Below are 20,319 nucleotides of genomic sequence, written 5' to 3' on the forward strand. Positions count from 1 at the left end.
AAACGGGAGCGTAAAGAGGAACAAACGGGAGCGTGAAGAGGAACAAACGGGAGCATGAAGAGGAGGAGACGGGAGCGTAAAGAGGAGGAGACGGGAGCGTAAAGAGGAGGAGACGAGCAGACGGGAGTATAAAGAGGAGCAGATGGGAGTATAATGAGGAGGAGGAGACAGGAGTGTAAAGAGGAGCAAACAGGAGCGTAAAGAGGAGGAGACAGGAGCGTAAAGAGGAGTAAACAGGAGCGTAAAGAGGAGTAAACGGGAGCGTAAAGAGGAACAAACGGGAGCATGAAGAGGAGGAGACGGGAGCGTAAAGAGGAGGAGACGGGAGCGTAAAGAGGAGGAGACGAGCAGACGGGAGTATAAAGAGGAGCAGACGGGAGTATAATGAGGAGGAGGAGACAGGAGTGTAAAGAGGAGCAAACAGGAGCGTAAAGAGGAGGAGACAGGAGCGTAAAGAGGAGGAGGAGACAGGGGTGTAAAGAGGATCAAAGAGGAGGAGACAGGAGTGTAAAGAGGAGCAAACAGGAGTATAAAGAGGAGACAGGAGTGTAAAGAGGAGCAAACAGGAGCATAAAGAGGAGGAGACAGGAGCGTAAAGAGGAGGAGGAGACAGGGGTGTAAGGAGGATCAAAGAGGAGGAGACAGGAGTGTAAAGAACAATTCAACAATCTCATCGTCTAAACCATCAACCTGTCTTTTAGACCCGATTCCAACTAAACTGTTTAAAGAAGTTTTACCCTTAATTAACACCTCGTTATTAAATATGATCAACCTGTCTCTATTATCTGGCTACATACCAAAATCCTTTAAAGTAGCCATAAAACCACTTCTTTAAAAGCCTGGTCTTGATCCAGAGGTTTTAGCCAACTATAGGCCGATATCTAACCTACCCTTTCTCGCTAAAATCCTTGAGAAAGCAGTCGCAAAACAGTTGTGTGACTTTTTACATAATAAGAGTTTATTTGAGGTTTTTCAATCTGGATTTAGAGTTCATCATAGCACAGAGACGGCACTGGTGAAAGTTACCAATGACCTTCTATTGGCATCAGACAAAGGACTTGTCTCTGTTCTTGTCTTGTTAGACCTCAGTGCTGCTTTCGACACTGTTGATCATGACATTCTACTACAGAGACTGGAACATTGTGTTGGCATAAAAGGAACCGCACTAAGCTGGTTCAAGTCCTATTTATCTGAGCGATCTCAATTTGTACTTGTTAACGATAAATCCTCCATGACAGCCAAAGTCAGTCTTGGAGTTCCGCAGGGTTCGGTACTTGGACCGATTCTATTCACCTTATATATGCTTCCTTTGGGCAATATTATAAGGAACCACTCTATAAACTTTCATTGTTATGCGAATGATACCCAATTATATCTATCAATTAAACCAGATGAAACCAATCAATTGGCTAAACTTCAAGCATGCCTTAAGGACATAAAAACTTGGCACATAGCAACTTTTTGATGTTAAACACAGACAAAACTGAAGTTATTATACTTGGCCCTAAACGCCTCCGAAACGCATTTTCTAATGACATAGAAGCTCTGGATGGCATTAACTTGGCCTCCAGCACCACTGTAAGGAATCTTGGCGTCATCTTTGATCAGGATCTGTCGTTTAACTCCCACATAAAACAAATCTCAAGGACTGCCTTCTTTCATCTACGTAACATTGCAAAAATAAGACACATCCTGTCTCAAAATGATGCAGAAAAACTAGTCCATGCATTTGTTACTTCAAGGCTGGATTACTGCAACTCATTGTTATCAGGTTGTCCCAAAAAGTCGCTTAAGACTCTTCAGTTGATCCAAAATGCAGCGGCACGTGTATTGACTAGAACAAGGAAATGGGATCATATTACTCCTGTATTAGCTGCTCTGCACTGGCTCCCGGTAAAATACAGAATAGAATTCAAAATCCTTCTCCTGACTTACAAATCAATTAAAGGTCAGGCTCCAGCATATCTTAAAGATCTCATAGTACCTTATAAACCAACTAGAGCATTACGCTCCCAGACTGCAGGGTTACTTGTGGTTCCTAGAGTCTCTAAGAGTACAATGGGAGCCAGAGCCTTCAGCTATCAAGCTCCTCTCCAGTGGAACCAGCTTCCAGTTTGTGTTCGGGAGGCAGACACACTCTCCACATTTAAGAGTAGGCTAAAGACTTTCCTTTTTGATAAAGCTTATAGTTAGGGCTGGCTCAGGTTTGCCCTGGATCAGCCCCTAGTTATGCTGCTATAGGCTTAGACTGCCAGGGGACACCTCCCTGCTCTCTTCCTTCTCTCCCTGCTCTCTTCTTCTCCCTCTCTATCTGTATGCATTTATGTAAATGTATGTTACTAACTCACCATCCGGGGTATCATCCCCGGAGTGTCTGTCTCTCATGTGGCAGGTTGCCACTGATAAAGTTTACGTCAGGATCATGAATCGTGACAGCGCCTGCTGACCTGGTCCTGCTGGACACCGGGAAGCCTTATTGACATTTTCCTGGATTCATCCAAACTTTCTATTTCTTTTTTTTTCCAACACAACATAATTTCTGTCAAATGTTGTATTTGTACTATGTTGTTTATCCTGTACACACGACATCTATTGCACGTCTGTCCGTCCTGGGAGAGGGATCCCTCCTCAGTTGCTCTCCCTGAGGTTTCTTCCATTTTTTCCCCTTTAATTTTGGGGTTTCTTTTAGGAAGTTTTTCCTTGTGCGATGTGAGGGTCTAAGGACAGAGGATGTCATAACCTGTACAGTCTGTAAAGCACACTGAGACAAATGTATAATTTGTGATATTGGGCTATACAAATAAATTTGATTTGATTTGATTAAAGAGGAGAAACAGGAGTATAAAGAGGAGGAGACAGGAGCATGAAGAGGAGGAGACATGAGTGTAAAGAGGAGCAAACAGGAGTATAAAGAGGAGCAAACGGGAGTATAAAGAGAGAATCATGGTCAGGAGTCTAATCCCCGTTTTGTTGGGTGCTTCTTGTTCTCCTTCCAGAGGTTTCCCGGTTACCGACTGCGTGTTCCCGGTGGACTGGTCGTGGACCTGGAGCTCCAGCAGGACGTCACATCGGTGCAGCAGATCCCATCGGCTGACACATACATCCGTGTTGGTCTCCTGGAGCCGTCTGTCCCGCCACAGCTGGTACCAACACATCTGTACACTGCACAGACCCGGCCTCCTTCACTGGGATTGGTAGATACTAACCCAGCCCCTTGTCTTTACCTGTCAGGTGGACCTGGTGGGCGTGGCCGAAACGGTTCACCTCCTGCTGACCAACAGCACCATCCGGTGCTGGTGAAAGATGGTGGCGGCTGGACAGCAGAGAAGTTCAGTGGAGACGAACACTGGTACTGACTGCTAGACGTAGTTTTCCTGGTTTAATCCACGTGTTAAAGCTGGTTTATTCCTTGTTTTATTGCTGGTTTATTCCTCGTATTATAGCTGATTTATTCCTCGTTTTAAAGCTTGTTTATCCTTCATGTTATAGCTGGTTTAATCCACGTGTTAAAAGATGGTTTAATCCATGTGTTAAAACGTATTTATTCCACGTGTTAAAGCTGGTTTAATCCACGTGTTAAAGCTGGTTTATTCCTAATAGTATAGCTAGTTTATTCCTTGTGTTGTAGCTGGTTTATTCCTCATGTTATAGCTTGTTTCTTCCACATGTTATAGCTGGTTTATTCCACATGTTATAGCTGGTTTATTCCTTGTGTTGTAGCTGGTTTATTCCACATGTTATATCTGGTTTATTCCTTGTGGTATAGCTGGTTTATTCCACGTGTTACAGCTGGTTTATTTCTCATGGTATATCTGGTTTATTCCTCGTGGTATAGCTTGTTTATTCCACGTGTTATAGCTGGTTTATTCCTCATGGTATAGCTGGTTTATTCCTCTTGGTATAGCTGGTTTATTCCTCCTGGTATAGCTGGTTTATTCCTCATGGTATAGCTGGTTTATTCCACGTGTTAAAGTTTGTTTATTCCTCATGTTATAGCTGGTTTATTCCTTGTGTTGTAGCTGGTTTATTCCTCATGTTATAGCTTGTTTCTTCCACATGTTATAGCTGGTTTATTCCACATGTTATAGCTGGTTTATTCCTTGTGTTGTAGCTGGTTTATTCCACGTGTTAAAGCTGGTTTATTCCACGTGTTATATCTGGTTTATTCCTCATGGTATAGCTGGTTTATTCCTCGTGGTATAGCTTGTTTCTTCCACATGTTATAGCTGGTTTATTCCTTGTGTTAAAGTTCATTTATTCCACGTGTTATATCTGGTTTATTCCTCATGGTATAACTGGTTTATTCCTTGTGTTACAGCTGGTTTAATCCACGTGTTAAAGATGGTTTATTCCATGTGTTATATCTGGTTTATTCCTCATGGTATATCTGGTTTATTCCACGTGTTATATCTGGTTTATTCCTCGTGGTATAGCTGGTTTATTCCTTGTGGTATAGCTGGTTTATTTCACGTGTTATAGCTGGTTTATTCCATGTTTTATATCTGGTTTATTCCACGTGTTATATCTGGTTTATTCTTTGTGGTATAGCTGGTTTATTCCTCATGGTATAGCTGGTTTATTCCACGTGTTAAAGTTTGTTTATTCCATGTATTATAGCTGGGTTATTCCTCCTGGTATATCTGGTTTATTCCACATGTTATAGCTGGTTTATTCCTCGTGGTATAGCTGGTTTATTCCTCGTGGTATAGCTGGTTTATTCCTCATGGTATATCTGGTTTATTCCTTGTGGTATAGCTTGTTTATTCCTCATGTTATAGCTGGTTTATTCCTTGTGTTGTAGCTGCTTTATTCCACGTGTTAAAGCTGGTTTATTCCATGTGTTATATCTGGTTTATTCCTCATGGTATAGCTGGTTTATTCCAAGTGTTAAAGTTTGTTTATTCCTCATGTTATAGCTGGTTTGTTCCAAGTGTTAAAGTTTGTTTCTTCCACATGTTATAGCTGGTTTATTCCACATGTTATAGCTGGTTTATTCCATGTGTTATAGCTGGTTTATTCCTCATGGTATAGCTGGTTTATTCCACGTGTTACAGCTGGTTTAATCCACGTGTTAAAGCTGGTTTATTCCACGTGTTATATCTGGTTTATTCCTCATGGTATATCTGGTTTATTCCACGTGTTATATCTGGTTTATTCCTCGTGGTATAGCTGGTTTATTCCTCATGGTATAGCTTGTTTCTTCCACATGTTGTAGCTGGTTTATTCCACATGTTAAAGCTGGTTTATTCCACATGTTGAACGTAATGCACCTTCTCTCTGCAGCAACATATTTACCAGGATGTGGAAGAGGTTCTTCCGCTCGTTGCTGAACGCCGGCGCTCACTCGTCGTTGTCCGTCCTGTCGGAGCTGAAGGAGCAGCTGGCGACTCTTTACTGCTGAAACATCGTGTTTATTCTGCTTGTTTGTCTTCATGTATCTTTGTTTTCACTAAATAAATAAGAGGATTCTTTCTGCGTCTTTTTCTACAGGATTATGGGGATGAATTACTCAAAAATGCCTGTAATGGAATTTTAAATGAGCAAATTTTATATTGAAACAATTGCACATTTAAAAATGTTTAATATTGAGTTCAAAGCGTTAAGTTGTTACGGTAAACGCGTCATTTCCGGTTGTTAATGTTTCTGTGTTGCTGGTAGCATACTTCGGCAGTTCCAGCTTGACCCAGTTAATGTTGTTTATTCTCACATCGGCTAATTACCTGTTGTGGCAGTGGGGTGTGGTTAGGGCGCCGGCTGCTGGGGAGAGACAGGAGTGTCCCAGCTGGAGGCCAGACAGCTGAACGGAATCAGGTAATCAGTCACATAATAAATGCATGGTGATGGCCTGGTTCTGTTCTCTTGCAGTAGGCTGGGTTCCAGAGGAGACGGAGACGCTTGGTGAGCCAAGACGCAGCGCAGCCTGGAGAGCGACGAACAGCAGAGTGACCGACTGGAGAGCGACCTGTTAGTGTGCTTGTGATAGAAAGCTTACCTGTGTGCGAATAAAGCGGTGTGTGCGAATAAAGCGGTGTGTGTGACCCTATACTCTCTCTCTGTCATCCCTGAAACTGACTGTGGACAAGAGGCTCCACACCTGTCATCTATCTAAACCTATACTTGTACTTCCTAAGCACTTACAACTCTCTCCTTATCCTCCTTCTCTTAGTGACTCTCGCTAAATCCTTAATTCTTTACGCTCCTTTCGGTTCTGCTAACGTTAGCTGCTGCAGCTCGGCATCTTCCTCTTCCTGTTATGCTCTCTCCTGCTCGGTGTGTTTCATGTTTAGCTATTGCTCTGCCTCCTTTAGTGATAATGGTACGTGTATTAAATGTAGTTTATACGCAGGGTTGGAGGCGAGAAAGAGAGGAAAGTGCTGTGACTAAATTTAAGGAAGTGATTCCATCAGCACTTAATTCAATACCAGGACTCAATATCAATACAATGGAGGACTCCAATGCTAACTTTAGTCCCTCCCAAATTAATCATCTTGTTGATAGCGCTGCAGCCTCACTGCGAATAACACTCGACTCTGTCGCTCCTCTAAAGAAGAAGATCATAAAACAGAAAAAGAAAGCTCCAGCTTAATTTACAAATCTGCAAACTAAAACAAAAGTCGAGAAATCTTGAAAGTAAATGGCGTTCCACTAAATTGGAAGAATCTCGTTTAGTCTGGTTAGATCATCTTAAAACGTATAAGAAGGCTCTCCGTAATGCAGAGCAGCTTATTACTCTTCCTTAATAGAAGAAAATAAGAACAACCCCAGGTTTCTTTTCAGCACTGTAGCCAGGCTGACAGAGAGTCACAGCTCTACAGAGCCTTCTGTTCCTATATCTCTCAGTAGTGACGACTTCATGAGCTTCTTTAACCATAAAATTATAATTATTAGAGACAAAATTAATCTCCTCCTGACCTCAATTGGTAATGACTTAACTTCAACCTCCGGAACCTTAAAACCAGCCGTAACACCTGAAATATATCTAGACTGTTTTACTCCAATCAACCTTAACCAACGAACTTCAACAATCTCATCGTCTAAGCATCAACCTGTCTTTTAGACCCGATTCCAACTAAACTTCTTAAAGAAGTTCTCTATTATCTGGCTACGTACCACAATCCTTTAAAGTAGCTGTAATAAAACCACTTCTTAAAAAGCCTAGTCTTGAAAGGGAAGGTTGCCTATATCCAGAGGCTAAAACCTCTGGATATAGGCCGATATCTAACCTTCCCTTTCTCGCTAAGATCCTTGAGAAAGCAGTCGCAAAACAGTTGTGTGACTTTTTACATAATAAGAGTTTATTTGAGGTTTTTCAATCTGGATTTAGAGTTCATCATAGCACAGAGACGGCACTGGTGAAATTTACCAATGACCTTCTATTGGCATCAGACAAAGGACTTGTCTCTGTTCTTGTCTTGTTAGACCTCAGTGCTGCTTTCCACACTGTTGATCAGGACATTCTACTACAGAGACTGGAACATTGTGTTGGCATAAAAGGAACCGCACTAAGCTGGTTCAAGTCCTATTTATCTGAGCGATCTCAATTTGTACTTGTTAACGATAAATCCTCCATGACAGCCAAAGTCAGTCTTGGAGTTCCGCAGGGTTCGGTACTTGGACCGATTCTATTCACCTTATATATGCTTCCTTTGGGCAATATTATAAGGAACCACTCTATAAACTTTCATTGTTATGCGAATGATACCCAATTATATCTATCAATTAAACCAGATGAAACCAATCAATTGGCTAAACTTCAAACCTTAAGGACATAACAACTTGGATGTCCTGCAACTTCTTGATGTTAAACACAGACAAAACTGAAGTTATTATACTTGGCCCTAAACGCCTCCGAAACGCATTTTCTAATGACATAGAAGCTCTGGATGGCATTAACTTGGCCTCCAGCACCACTGTAAGGAATCTTGGCGTCATCTTTGATCAAGATCTCTTTTAACTCCCACATAAAACAAATCTCAAGGACTGCCTTCTTTCATCTACGTAACATTGCAAAAATAAGACACATCCTGTCTCAAAATGATGCAGAAAAACTAGTCCATGCATTTGTTACTTCAAGGCTGGATTACTGCAACTCATTGTTATCAGGTTGTCCCAAAAAGTCGCTTAAGACTCTTCAGTTGATCCAAAATGCAGCGGCACGTGTATTGACTAGAACAAGGAAATGGGATCATATTACTCCTGTATTAGCTGCTCTGCACTGGCTCCCGGTAAAATACAGAATAGAATTCAAAATCCTTCTCCTGACTTACAAATCAATTAAAGGTCAGGCTCCAGCATATCTTAAAGATCTCATAGTACCTTATAAACCAACTAGAGCATTACGCTCCCAGACTGCAGGGTTACTTGTGGTTCCTAGAGTCTCTAAGAGTACAATGGGAGCCAGAGCCTTCAGCTATCAAGCTCCTCTCCAGTGGAACCAGCTTCCAGTTTAGGTTCGGGAGGCAGACACACTCTCCACATTTAAGAGTAGGCTAAAGACTTTCCTTTTTGATAAAGCTTAGTTAGGGCTTGCTCAGGTTTGCCCTGGATCAGCCCCTAGTTATGCTGCTATAGGCTTAGGCTTAGACTGCCGGGGGATACCTCCCTGCTCTCCTCCTTCTCTTCCTCTCTCCTCCCCTCCCTCTCTTCTTCTCCCTCTTTATCTGTATGCATTTATGTAAATGTATGTTACTAACTCATCATCCGGGGCATCATCCCCAGAGTTTCTGTGTCTCTCATGTGGCAGGTTGCCACTGATAAAGTTTACGTCAGGATCAGGAATCGTGGCTGCGCCTGCTGCCCCTGCTGCCCCTGCTGCCCTGGTCCTTCTGGACACCGGGAAGCCTTTTTAACATTTTCCTGGATTCATCCAAACTTTCTATTTTTTCAACACAACATAATTTCTGTCAAATGTTATATTTGTACTATGTTGTTTATCCTGTACACACGACATCTATTGCATGTCTGTGCGTCCTGGGAGAGGGATCCCTCCTCAGTCTCTCCCTGAGGTTTCTAACATGTTTCCCCCTTTAATTATGGGGTTTCTTTTAGGAAGTGTTTCCTTGTGCGATGCGAGGGTCTAAGGACAGAGGGTCTGAGGACAGAGGGTCTGAGGACAGAGGGTCTGAGGACAGATGGTCTAAGGACAGAGGGTCTAATGACAGAGGGTCTGAGGACAGAGGGTCTGAGGACAGAGGGTCTAAGGACAGAGGGTCTAAAGACAGAGGGTCTAAAGACAGAGGGTGTAAGGACAGAGGGTCTGAGGACAGAGGGTCTGAGGACAGAGGGTCTAAAGACAGAGGGTGTAAGGACAGAGGGTCTGAGGACAGAGGGTCTGAGGACAGAGGGTCTAAGGACAGAGGGTCTAAAGACAGAGGGTCTAAAGACAGAGGGTCTAAGGACAGAGGGTCTGAGGACAGAGGGTCTAAAGACAGAGGGTCTAAAGACAGAGGGTGTAAGGACAGAGGGTCTAAGGACAGAAGGTCTGAGGACAGAGGATGTAAGGACAGAGGGTCTAAAGACAGAGGGTGTAAGGACAGAGGGTCTGAGGACAGAGGGTCTAAAGACAGAGGGTGTCGTAACCTGTACAGTCTGTAAAGTACACTGAGACAAATGTATAATTTGTGATATTGGGCTATACAAATAAATTTGATTTGATTTAAGTTTAACCCTTTCGCGTCACTCAAGCTTTCTGTTATGATAGTTATGATCTGAAGTGGAACATAGTATTAACATTATTACATGTTATTGCAGTTTTAGGACGAGGGGGGAAGAAGGAGATGACACGGTACAAAAATAATTTAATTGTTTTCAGATTCTAACTCTTTATAATGACGATAAAGATCTTCACATTGGCACTGACGGGCTTCCGTAGCTCCTGGTGAGTGAAACTGAGTCACGTCCTGTCTGCCTGAGGGAGAGTGAGACATGCTGCAGCCTGCAGAGAGAGACAGCCATCACAGGCCAGTGAGACAGATTGTAACTAATGAACCTTAAACAGCATCGCAAACATTTCAATCACATTGTTTTATTTTTTTATATTTAAATCAGTAGCTGGTCCTTTAAGGAGATATCTTATCACACCAAACTCTTTACTTCTTTTATCTGCTCGACTATTCTTCCACACTTTACTGTAACTTCACTGATACTCATTTTATCAATATGAACATTAGCAGAAATAAACTCAACTCCAGTCAATAAAGCTTATTTGAATTTCAATTTGGAGGAAGAAGCAACAAACTAAACTCTGCCTCCCTCCTTCATACCTGAAACAAGGTGAGACAGGGACGAGCGAGGTGGGGGAGGGAGAGAGAGTGTGTGTGTGTGTGTGCAGAGGGGGAGGAGAAACAGCAGCAGAGGGAGAGTCGTGTGTCTGAGGAGGAGAACGACAGCAGGAACCGGACTCACCTGGACCCTGCCTGCCAGGTGAGTGTCAGCATTATTCTGCACGTAAAGTTTAACGAGCGGTTCCACGTAGCCATTTATTGAGGAAACTTATCACAGCTCTAATAAATGTTCTGTTAGAACCCAGTGGTCCGGTTCTGCACTTTGAAGAACACAACAGAGTCTGATGAAGCCTGAACAGGAAACTCTGATTAAAGGTTTAATATGGAACATTTACATCGTATATATATATATGTATATGTATATATGTATATGTATATATATATATATATATATATATGTATATGTATATATGTATATGTATATATATATATATATATATATGTATATGTATATATGTATATGTATATATATATATATATATATATATATATATATATATGTATATGTATATATATATATGTATGTATATGTATATATATATGTATATGTATATATATATATATATGTATATGTATATATATATGTATATGTATATATATGTATATGTATATATATATGTATATATATTATATTATATATATGTCTATATATATGTATATATATTATATATATATATATATATGTATATATATATGTATATATGTATCTATATATATGTATATAATATATATATCTACTGTATATGTATATATATATGTATATGTATATATATGTATATATATATGTGTATATATATATGTATATATATATGTATATGTGTATATATATGTATGTATATATATGTGTATATATATATGTATATGTATATATATATGTATATTTGTATATATATATATATGTGTATATGTATATGTATGTACATTTTAACAAAGGTAACAGTGCCTTTCATATATGTATGTATATGTATATGTATCATTCATTCATTCACTCACTCAGTGAACTCAGTACAGGGACAGTCTCTCTGGAGACACTCAGGGTTAAGCACCTTGTTCAGGGGTACACTGGTGGCAGCCTGGTATTGAACTCCCGACCTTCTGGGTGTTTTGTTTGGAATGCGTACCTCTACACCACTAGGCCTTTGGAGGATCATCAATCACACAGAGTGCAGCAGTCTGTGAGGAAGAACCATGAAGAGAGAGTTCATGTGTTTTAAAGACAGGAAGGAGAAGGGGGGGGGAGATTGCCACAGTTGGCCCACAAAGAAAGGGAGTAGAGAAGAGCTGTGGAGAGTTCCCACAGTTGCAGGTGTTAGAAAGACAAAATAAAACAAGGAGTAGAGAGGGGGGGGGGGAGAAGATAGCGACGTTTGGGATAAACAGAGGAGAATATGGTGGGAAGAAATAAAGTTACAAGGAAATAATGGGGAAAGACAATAAGAATATAATATGAACATATGAACTGTTCCATTACATAACAAATAATTATACAATAAATATATATACAGTATATATTTATTGTATATACATATAATAATAATAATAATAATAATAATAATAATAATAATAATAATAATAATAATAATAATAATAATAATAAAGAACAAGTTGGCTCCTGGTCACATAATAATAAGTACAATTATTAATAATTTCTTCTTTGATAAGCTGCAAGAAACATGAATCTCTAAAACCACTAAAAATAAATGAATTCATACAAAACATTTTCTGTCTCCTCTGATCATAAAATGTGTGTGTGTGTGTGTGTGTGTGTGTGTGAGAGAGAGAGAGAGAGAGAGAGAGAGAGAGAGAGAGAGAGAGTTTTAGAATGTTTACAGTCAGACTGAGGACCTGTCTGGTCATGTAGTGTGTCGGTTTGATTCCTCAGGTATGCCTGTCACACCCTGATCACACACACACACGCACGCACGCACACACACACACACACACACACACACACACACACACACACACACACACACACACACACACACACACACACACACACGCGGAAGAAGTCAGGATGTATAGCTGCTGAATGTAATGTTTGTGTGTCTTAGGAGTTCAATAAAAAAATTACATCTGTAAAAGAATAAGAAAATAAATGTATAAATACAAAGAGAAATAACTAATAATAAAATAATAATTTTAAGCATTTGAATTTATTTTAATTTAATTTTATAATTTTAGTTTGTAATGTTATTTATTTATTTTGTTATGATTTTTGATTTTTTAAAGACAAATAAATATAAGAATAAAAAAAATAAACAAAACATTTATATAAATATATTTAAAATATATATACATATGTGATATTTATATAACTACAGAAATACGTGTGAAAATAACTGAAAATGTTTATAATTATTTTATGTTATTCCTCTTCATATTTACACATTTATTTTCTTGCTCTTTTCATTATTTAGTTTGCTTTCCTTTTGAGGCTTGAGAGCCGATACAAACTAAACTAAAGACGTGAGCTGTCGTGAAGTTCCAAGTACAGAGAAAACAACTAGATTATATAAACACAGAGCGGGGGGGGGGGGGCAGTCAGCTGTGTAGAAGACTTCTGTACTGGATTGGGACAGGGACGGGCGGAGTCTGGAGATGTTGCGCAGGTGGAAAAAGGCAGTGCGGGTGATGTTCTTTATGTGGGTGCAAAGGAGCGGGTGCTGTCCAGAGTGACACCGAGACTCTTGACTTGACTGGAAGACGGTACGGAGAAGCCATCGATGATGAGGTTTGGGGCGATGGAGTTTTGTACTTTGGATAGTTTGCTTTTGGAGCCAATGACAAGGGCCTCAGTTTTGTCGCCATTGAGCTTCAAGGAGTTCCTGGTCATCCAGCTCTGAACGTCTTGTAGGCAGGTGGTGCTGGGTTGTGTAGAAATATAGACCGGAGTGTCATCGGCATTACAGTGAAAGTGAACATTGTAGTGGCGGAGGATTGTGCCAAGGGGAAGGAGGTAGATGATGAACAATAGTGGACCCAGCACTGACCCCTGGGGACACCCCGTGAAACAGCAGAACACCTGGACCTGTGGTGGCTCAGTTGCACATATTGTTGTCTGTCGTAGAGATAAGATGAAAACCAGGAAAGTGCTTCACCAGAGACATTTATTTATTGATACTTGAGTCACTTTATGTCCTCCGTACTGCTGCTCTCGTTGTGCTGTTATTTGATTGGCTGTCGACGGTTCTCACCTAGGCGGTTTGGTGGGTTTGTGTGTGAGAGAGAGGCAGAAGGTCATGTGACTGAGCTCAGGTAAAACACCTGAACAGGAAGAGAAGCCATGTGTGTGTTCATGGTGAACGTGTGTGTTCAGTGTGTACCTTAGTGTGCGTGTGTGTTCAGTGTGTACCTTAGTGTGTGTGTGTGTGTGTGTACCTTGGTGTTATTTATGTCTCAGTCTGCCCGGTGGCGCTGTTCTCCCGGCGCTGAGTTAGCTACTTCCTGTTGTGTCCCTCAGGCTTCACCGTTGCTGGGCCGCTGCTGCGTTGTTGTGGCAATGTTCCACCGCAGGAGGATGAAGAAGCGCAGGCCACAGATCTCGGCGCCACGGGACTTCCAGCACCGCGTCCACACGTCGTTCGATGTCGCCACCGGACGCTACATTGGTCTGCCGCCACAGTGGCAGAGCGTTATTGACACGCTGAGGAGGCCACGCCCCCTGGTGGACCCATCCAGGATCACTGAGGTCCAACTGAGGAAGGTGAGATATTAATTATTATTATTGTTGTTATTATTATAGTTGTTATTGTTTTTGTTATTATTGTATGTATATTTGTTATTAATGTTTAACTCTGTGAATCAACAGTAAAATAAATATAAATGTATATCATAATGTTAGTTGTTTCTCTGCAGACGATAGTCCGCGGGAGTTTCCTCGGTCATGGCGACTACATCTCCCAGCTGATCTCCGAGATGAGCCACCTGTCCGTCACCAGCTCCAACTCTCTGCGCCGCAGCAGCCCGTCGGCCCGGAGACGGGCCCGGTCGCTGGGCCGACTGGGAGAACTGGCGGAGGAGTCGTACCAGTACGAGGAACTCGATCGCTGTGGCGACGGCGGGAAGACGACGGGCCGGAGCTCCACCTACTGGCAGGACAGGATCCGACAGGTGCGCAGTGAGAGCGGGAAACAGCACGCAGCGTTGCAGAGAGCCAAGTCCTCCTGCCAGGTGGGGACGGAGGCCTCGCCCCCGACAGGTGAGACAGGTGAGACAGGAGTGCCCAAAACTAATGATGATTAGTAGACGTAAACAGTGAAAAATGATTCACTTTAATATGATTCAAAACAGAAGCAGCACGTGTTTACAAACTTTAGATAAACAATAATAAACTATATAAAATATAAACATTTATAATCACATTTATTTTACTTGCATTAAAACATTTTCTCATTTCATTGTGTTGAAAGTTTTGCTCTCAAACCTTTTGTATATATGTATACAAAATATATATATATGTATATAAATATATATATATATATATATATATATATATATATATATATATATATATATATATATATATATATATATATATATATATATATATATATATATATATATAAAAATATAAATATATTTATATAAATAAATATATATAAATATATATATATTTATATATATATATATATATATATATATATATAATAGTTGGAGATCATTTTTCTATTGCAGATCTGTTGGCGGCTTTGACAGGGGGGGAGTACACCCGCAGTGAGGGGGCGAGGCTAAGACGAAGGCCGACTTCCTGTCACGACAACCTGCAGACTCACCTGAGACTGAAACCGGCTGGCAATCAAAAACTGCCGGACCTGCTGTCCTCCTTCAGAGAAACTCTCAAAAGGCCTCACTCCACCTACGACCTCAAGGTGAGAAACACGTCATTTCCATGAGCGTTTGACGTTCATCTGGCGCCACCTTCCACCAGACATGGCGGGAAATCTGGGAATTCAAACAAATCTTGAAATATCTTTAAAAAGTTCTTCAGATAAAAAGTCTCAAAGTCTCAAAATAAAAACTTTTCTTCTGGATCATCAGACAGCGATGATCTGATGATCGTTATTATAATCTTAATTTAAGGATAATTTGCAGTGAAGTCTTCTGCCCCACAGTTGCCCCCCCCCAACAGCACCAGCAGTCCCCTGATCGCAGGTCGCCCTCAGCGCTCGCTCCGCCCGTCCTCCAGCTTCAACATCGGAGCTTCTCCAAAAACACCGACACCCCAGCCCCGCCCCTCCCCCACAGCCCTCTCCCCCCAGCAGACGGCGCCTGACGGAGGCGTGAAGTTGACCCACGAGCAGTTCAAGGCGGCGCTGCAGACGGTGGTAGACCCGGGCGACCCAAGGACGACCCTGGAGAACTTTGTGAAGATCGGGGAGGGGTCCACAGGCGTGGTCTGCCTCGCCCGGGAGAGGCACAGTGGGCGCCGCGTCGCCGTCAAGATGATGGACCTCAGGAAGCAACAGCGCCGCGAGCTGCTGTTCAACGAGGTGCAGAAAGTTAAATAAAGTTAAATAAAATGTATTATCATTAAAAAAAAGTAAAGTTAATTAAAATAACCTGAGAATTTATTTCTCTTTATGTTTCCATTTATTTTCTTATTATTTTACAGTTATACTTGTCCTCTGCCTCACCTGTCCGTGTGTCTCAGGTGGTGATCATGAGGGACTACCGGCACCACAACGTGGTGGAGATGCACCGCAGCGCTCTGGTGGAGGAGGAACTCTGGGTAATCATGGAGTACCTGCAGGGCGGCGCTCTCACTCACATCGTCAGTGAAACCAGGTGAGCAGGAAGACACCTGTACATTTCACATATTTTATATATATATTATATATTATATTGTGTGTATTTGTTAGTGGAGCACGGAGTCAAAGGAGTGTGTGTGTGTGTGTGTGTGTGTGTGTGTGTGTGTGTGTGTGTGTCAGGCTGAGCGAGGAGCAAACGGCGACAGTGTGTGAAGGCGTGCTGCAGGCGCTGTCCTACCTTCACTGTCAGGGAGTCATACACAGAGACATCAAGAGCGACTCCATACTGCTGACACTGGACGGGAGGGTAACACACACACGCGCACACGTTTTTATCCCAGCAGCAACATGTGTCGTCACTCTCGTTCCAGCCTGTTAATGCACGAGTATGTTTGGTTAGCTTAGCATGTAGCTTCACAACTCATTCATTTAGTCCAGTTACAAAGTCAGAAACTAGCTGAAAGTGACAGGAAAATTATAAGAAAAACAAACGAGAGAAATAACTAAGGCTGAGTCGTATTTGTTTTCGGTTGTCATTCCTGCCTTCTACGCAGGGAGAAGGCGGGGGAGAAGGAGGAGGGGCGGGGAAAAGGAGGAAGAGGAGGGAAGGCGGAGAAGAGGAGGAGGAGAAGGAGGAGGAGATAAAGGCGGAGGACGGAAGCAGGAGAAGGAGGAGGAGAAGGCGGAGGCGACGGAGGATGAGGTAAGGAGGAGAATGAGGAGAAGGGAGAGAGGAGGAGGAGAAGACGGAGAGGAGAAGGAAGGAGGAAGAGGAGAAGAAAGGAGAAGGCGGAGGAGAAGGAGGAGGAGAGGAGGAGGAGGGTGAGACGGCAGAAGGGCTGAGGAGAAGCTAGTAGGAAGAGAGGAGGAGGAGAAGGAGCCGGCGGCGGGGTACGGAGGTGAATGGAGGAGGAGAATAAGGAGGAGACAGCGAGAAGAAGGAGGAGGAGGAGAAGAAAAAGAGGAGGGGAAGGGGCAGAGGAGAATGAGAAGAGGAGAGAAGGCTTAGGTCTCAAAGGAGGAGTAGGTGAAGGAGGGGGAAGGATTATCGTGAGAATGCGCATGCGCTGAGCGAGGAGAAGGAGACGAACACTTCCGGCTTCGTCTCTCCTTCTTTCTTCTTTTTCATTCTCTTCTTAGCTCTTCTTCCCTTCTTTCTCTTCTTCTTCTTCTTCGTCTTCTTCTTCTTTTCTTCTTTTCTCTCCTCCTTTCTTCTTCTTCTTCTTCTTTTTTCTTCTTCTTCTGCAGATAACACTGTCAGACTTTGGTTTCTGTGCTCAGATCAGTAAAGACGTCCAGAAGAGGAAGTCTCTGGTTGGGACTCCGTACTGGATGGCCCCTGAAGTGATTTCCAAAAACACCGTACGGCACTGAGGTACCAACACCTTTAAGAAAACCTGCTCTGCTACTGTACCTGTTTGCAGGTGGGGTCTAACAGTTCCTGTTTCAGGTGGACATCTGGTCTCTGGGCATCATGGTGGTGGAGATGGTGGACGGAGAGCCGCCATATTTCAGCGACACGCCCATCACCGCCATGAAGAAGCTGAGAGACGAGGCGGCACCGAGTGTGAAGAACATCCACAGGGTTAGACACACACACATACTACACACATACTACACGCTTTACTACACACTTGGTTACACACTTTGTTACACACTTTACTACACACAGAAATGCTAACAGGCTAACAGGCTAACCAGTGTGTAGGTGTGTGTGGGGCCCTGGTCAGTCCTGCAGGTAGCTGATGATGTGACTGTGTCTCAGGTGTCTCCGGTATTGAAGGACTTCCTGGGCTGCATGTTGACTCGGGACACGAAGCAGCGCTCCAGCGCCGCCAACCTGCTGCAGCACCCGTTCCTGCTGCAGGCCGGCTCCCCGTGCTGCCTGGTGCCGCTGGTGGAGCACCACCGCAAACGCATGTCGCTTTGTTGAACACCTGAGACTCATCTGAAACACCTGAGACTCACCTGAAACACATGTGGGACTCACCTGAAACACATGTGGGACTCACCGGAAACACCTGAGACTCACCTGAAACACCTGAGACTCATCTGAAACACCTGAGACTCACCTGAAAGACATGTGGGACTCACCTGAAAGACATGTTGAACTCACCTGAAACACCTGAGACTCACCTGAAAGACATGTTGAACTCACCTGAAACACCTGAGACTCACCTGAAAGACATGTGGGACTCACCTGAAACACATGTTGAACTCACATGAAACACCTGAGACTCACCTGAAAGACATGTGGGACTCACCGGAAACACCTGAGACTCACCTGAAAGACATGTTGAACTCACCTGAAACACACGGCGAGTGTCTTTGTTTTCTATGACCAGAGAAACGTGAGCTCAGTTTCTCATTGGTTGCTCAGGAGGCTGCAGACTTCAGCGACCAATCAGGTGAGTGAACCAGAGCTGCTGCGGCGTGAACAGAGACTCACCTGAACTTTGTGTCCCAGCTGCAGGACGCTTTGCTTCCCTGGAAGCAGCTGAAGTCACCTGTACACGTCACACCTTCTTGCTGCTCCCTGGTTGACCTTTGACCTCCTGTAGTTTAAGGTTCCTTCATGTTTCCGTGCAGACAGAAAACCATGAACATTTTATTACGATTATTAATAAAAAAGAACATTTCAAATACATGATGATACATTTAATTTAAAAAGAATGAAAATAGAACAAAGTATTAACTGAAATTAGGATTATTTTCCATGATGCTCTTCTGCTGACGATGAATTATAATAAAGCTCTTCGTCTTCCTGAAGAAGACTTCACTTTGCACACGTTTGTTTAAATGCTTTTATCTTTTATAAGTATAGATGTTAATAAAACTGATATTTTCAAATGTGTTATTTCTTATATATCATTATTATTTTATATTTACACAGACACACACACAAACACAGACATACACACACAGAGACAGACAGACACACACACAGACAGACACACACAGACACACACAACACACACACACAGACAGACACACACACAGATACACACACACACAGACAGACACACACACAGATAAACACACACACAGACAGACACACACACAGATACACACACACACAGACAGACACACACACAGATAAACACACACACAGACAGACACACACAGACACACACAAACACACACACAGACAGACACACACACAGATACACACACACACACAGACAGACACACACACACAGATACACACACACACAGACAGACACACACACAGATACACACACACACAGACAGACACACACACAGATACACACACACAGATACACACACACAGACAGAAACACACACACAGACAGACACACACACACACACACAGATACACACACACACAGATACACACACACACAGACAGACACACACACAGACACACACACACAGATAAACACACACACAGACAGACACACACAGACACACACAAACACACACACAGACAGACACACACACAGATACACACACACACAGACAGACACACACACACACAGATACACACACACAGACAGACACACACACAGATACACACACACACAGACAGACACACACACAGACACACACACAGACACACACACAGATACACACAAACACAGACAGACACACACACAGATACACACACAGATACACCGACACACACACAGACACACACACAGATACACAGACACACACAGACACACACAAACACACACACAGATACACACACAGATACACAGACACACACAGACACACACAAACACACACACAGATACACACACAGATTTTACTCCATTAAACAGAAATAAATCAGTTTTAAGAAGTTTTGGAGTTTAAAGAAATACGTAAAAATGCACACATAATATAATTGTTGTCCAAAATAATAACTGTACACATGATGATGACATGATAAATAATAATCTTACTGCAAAAACATATTGTTACTTATTTTTAAAACGTAGTCTAGATTTATTTAGTTTCTTTCCTGAACTTTCCCTCTGGATGAAACTAAAAAGCTAATATAGTTTTATATCACCTGGGACTTTATAATTAAACTAATTATCTTATTTATATCTAATTTTCTGACCTTTTTAAAGAACAAACCATTATTCCAAAATAATCTGCAGATTAATCCATGACTGAAACAAGATCTTAGTTTTAGTTCCATGAATTTACCTAATTACTGATTTTATTAAAAACATCACAAAAATAAAGTTTTGCATCTTTGTAGACGTTTTGTGTCTCGTTGGAACTTTTGTTTCTCTTTAACTTTTTTGGTGGTTCATTTTTTATCAAAAACATTA

At 42.2% G+C, this 20,319-nt stretch overlaps 1 protein-coding gene across 1 annotated transcript; it reads left to right on the forward strand.

Moving 5' to 3' along the window:
• The first annotated feature begins 13,770 nt into the window (after positions 1 to 13,770).
• LOC115004618 (serine/threonine-protein kinase PAK 6-like) lies at positions 13,771 to 18,817 on the forward strand. Its single transcript, XM_029426297.1, is given in 10 exon segments — positions 13,771 to 13,989; positions 14,142 to 14,484; positions 14,961 to 15,154; positions 15,383 to 15,775; positions 15,937 to 16,070; positions 16,214 to 16,340; positions 17,282 to 17,386; positions 17,388 to 17,408; positions 17,484 to 17,618; positions 17,799 to 18,817. Coding segments are annotated over 10 exon segments (1,824 nt in total). The 5' UTR covers positions 13,771 to 13,785; the 3' UTR covers positions 17,967 to 18,817.
• Positions 18,818 to 20,319: the final 1,502 nt, after the last annotated feature.

Source organism: Cottoperca gobio, unplaced genomic scaffold, assembly GCF_900634415.1.
Source record: "Cottoperca gobio unplaced genomic scaffold, fCotGob3.1 fCotGob3_155arrow_ctg1, whole genome shotgun sequence".
In the NCBI taxonomy this organism is placed as follows: Eukaryota; Metazoa; Chordata; class Actinopteri; order Perciformes; family Bovichtidae; genus Cottoperca; species Cottoperca gobio.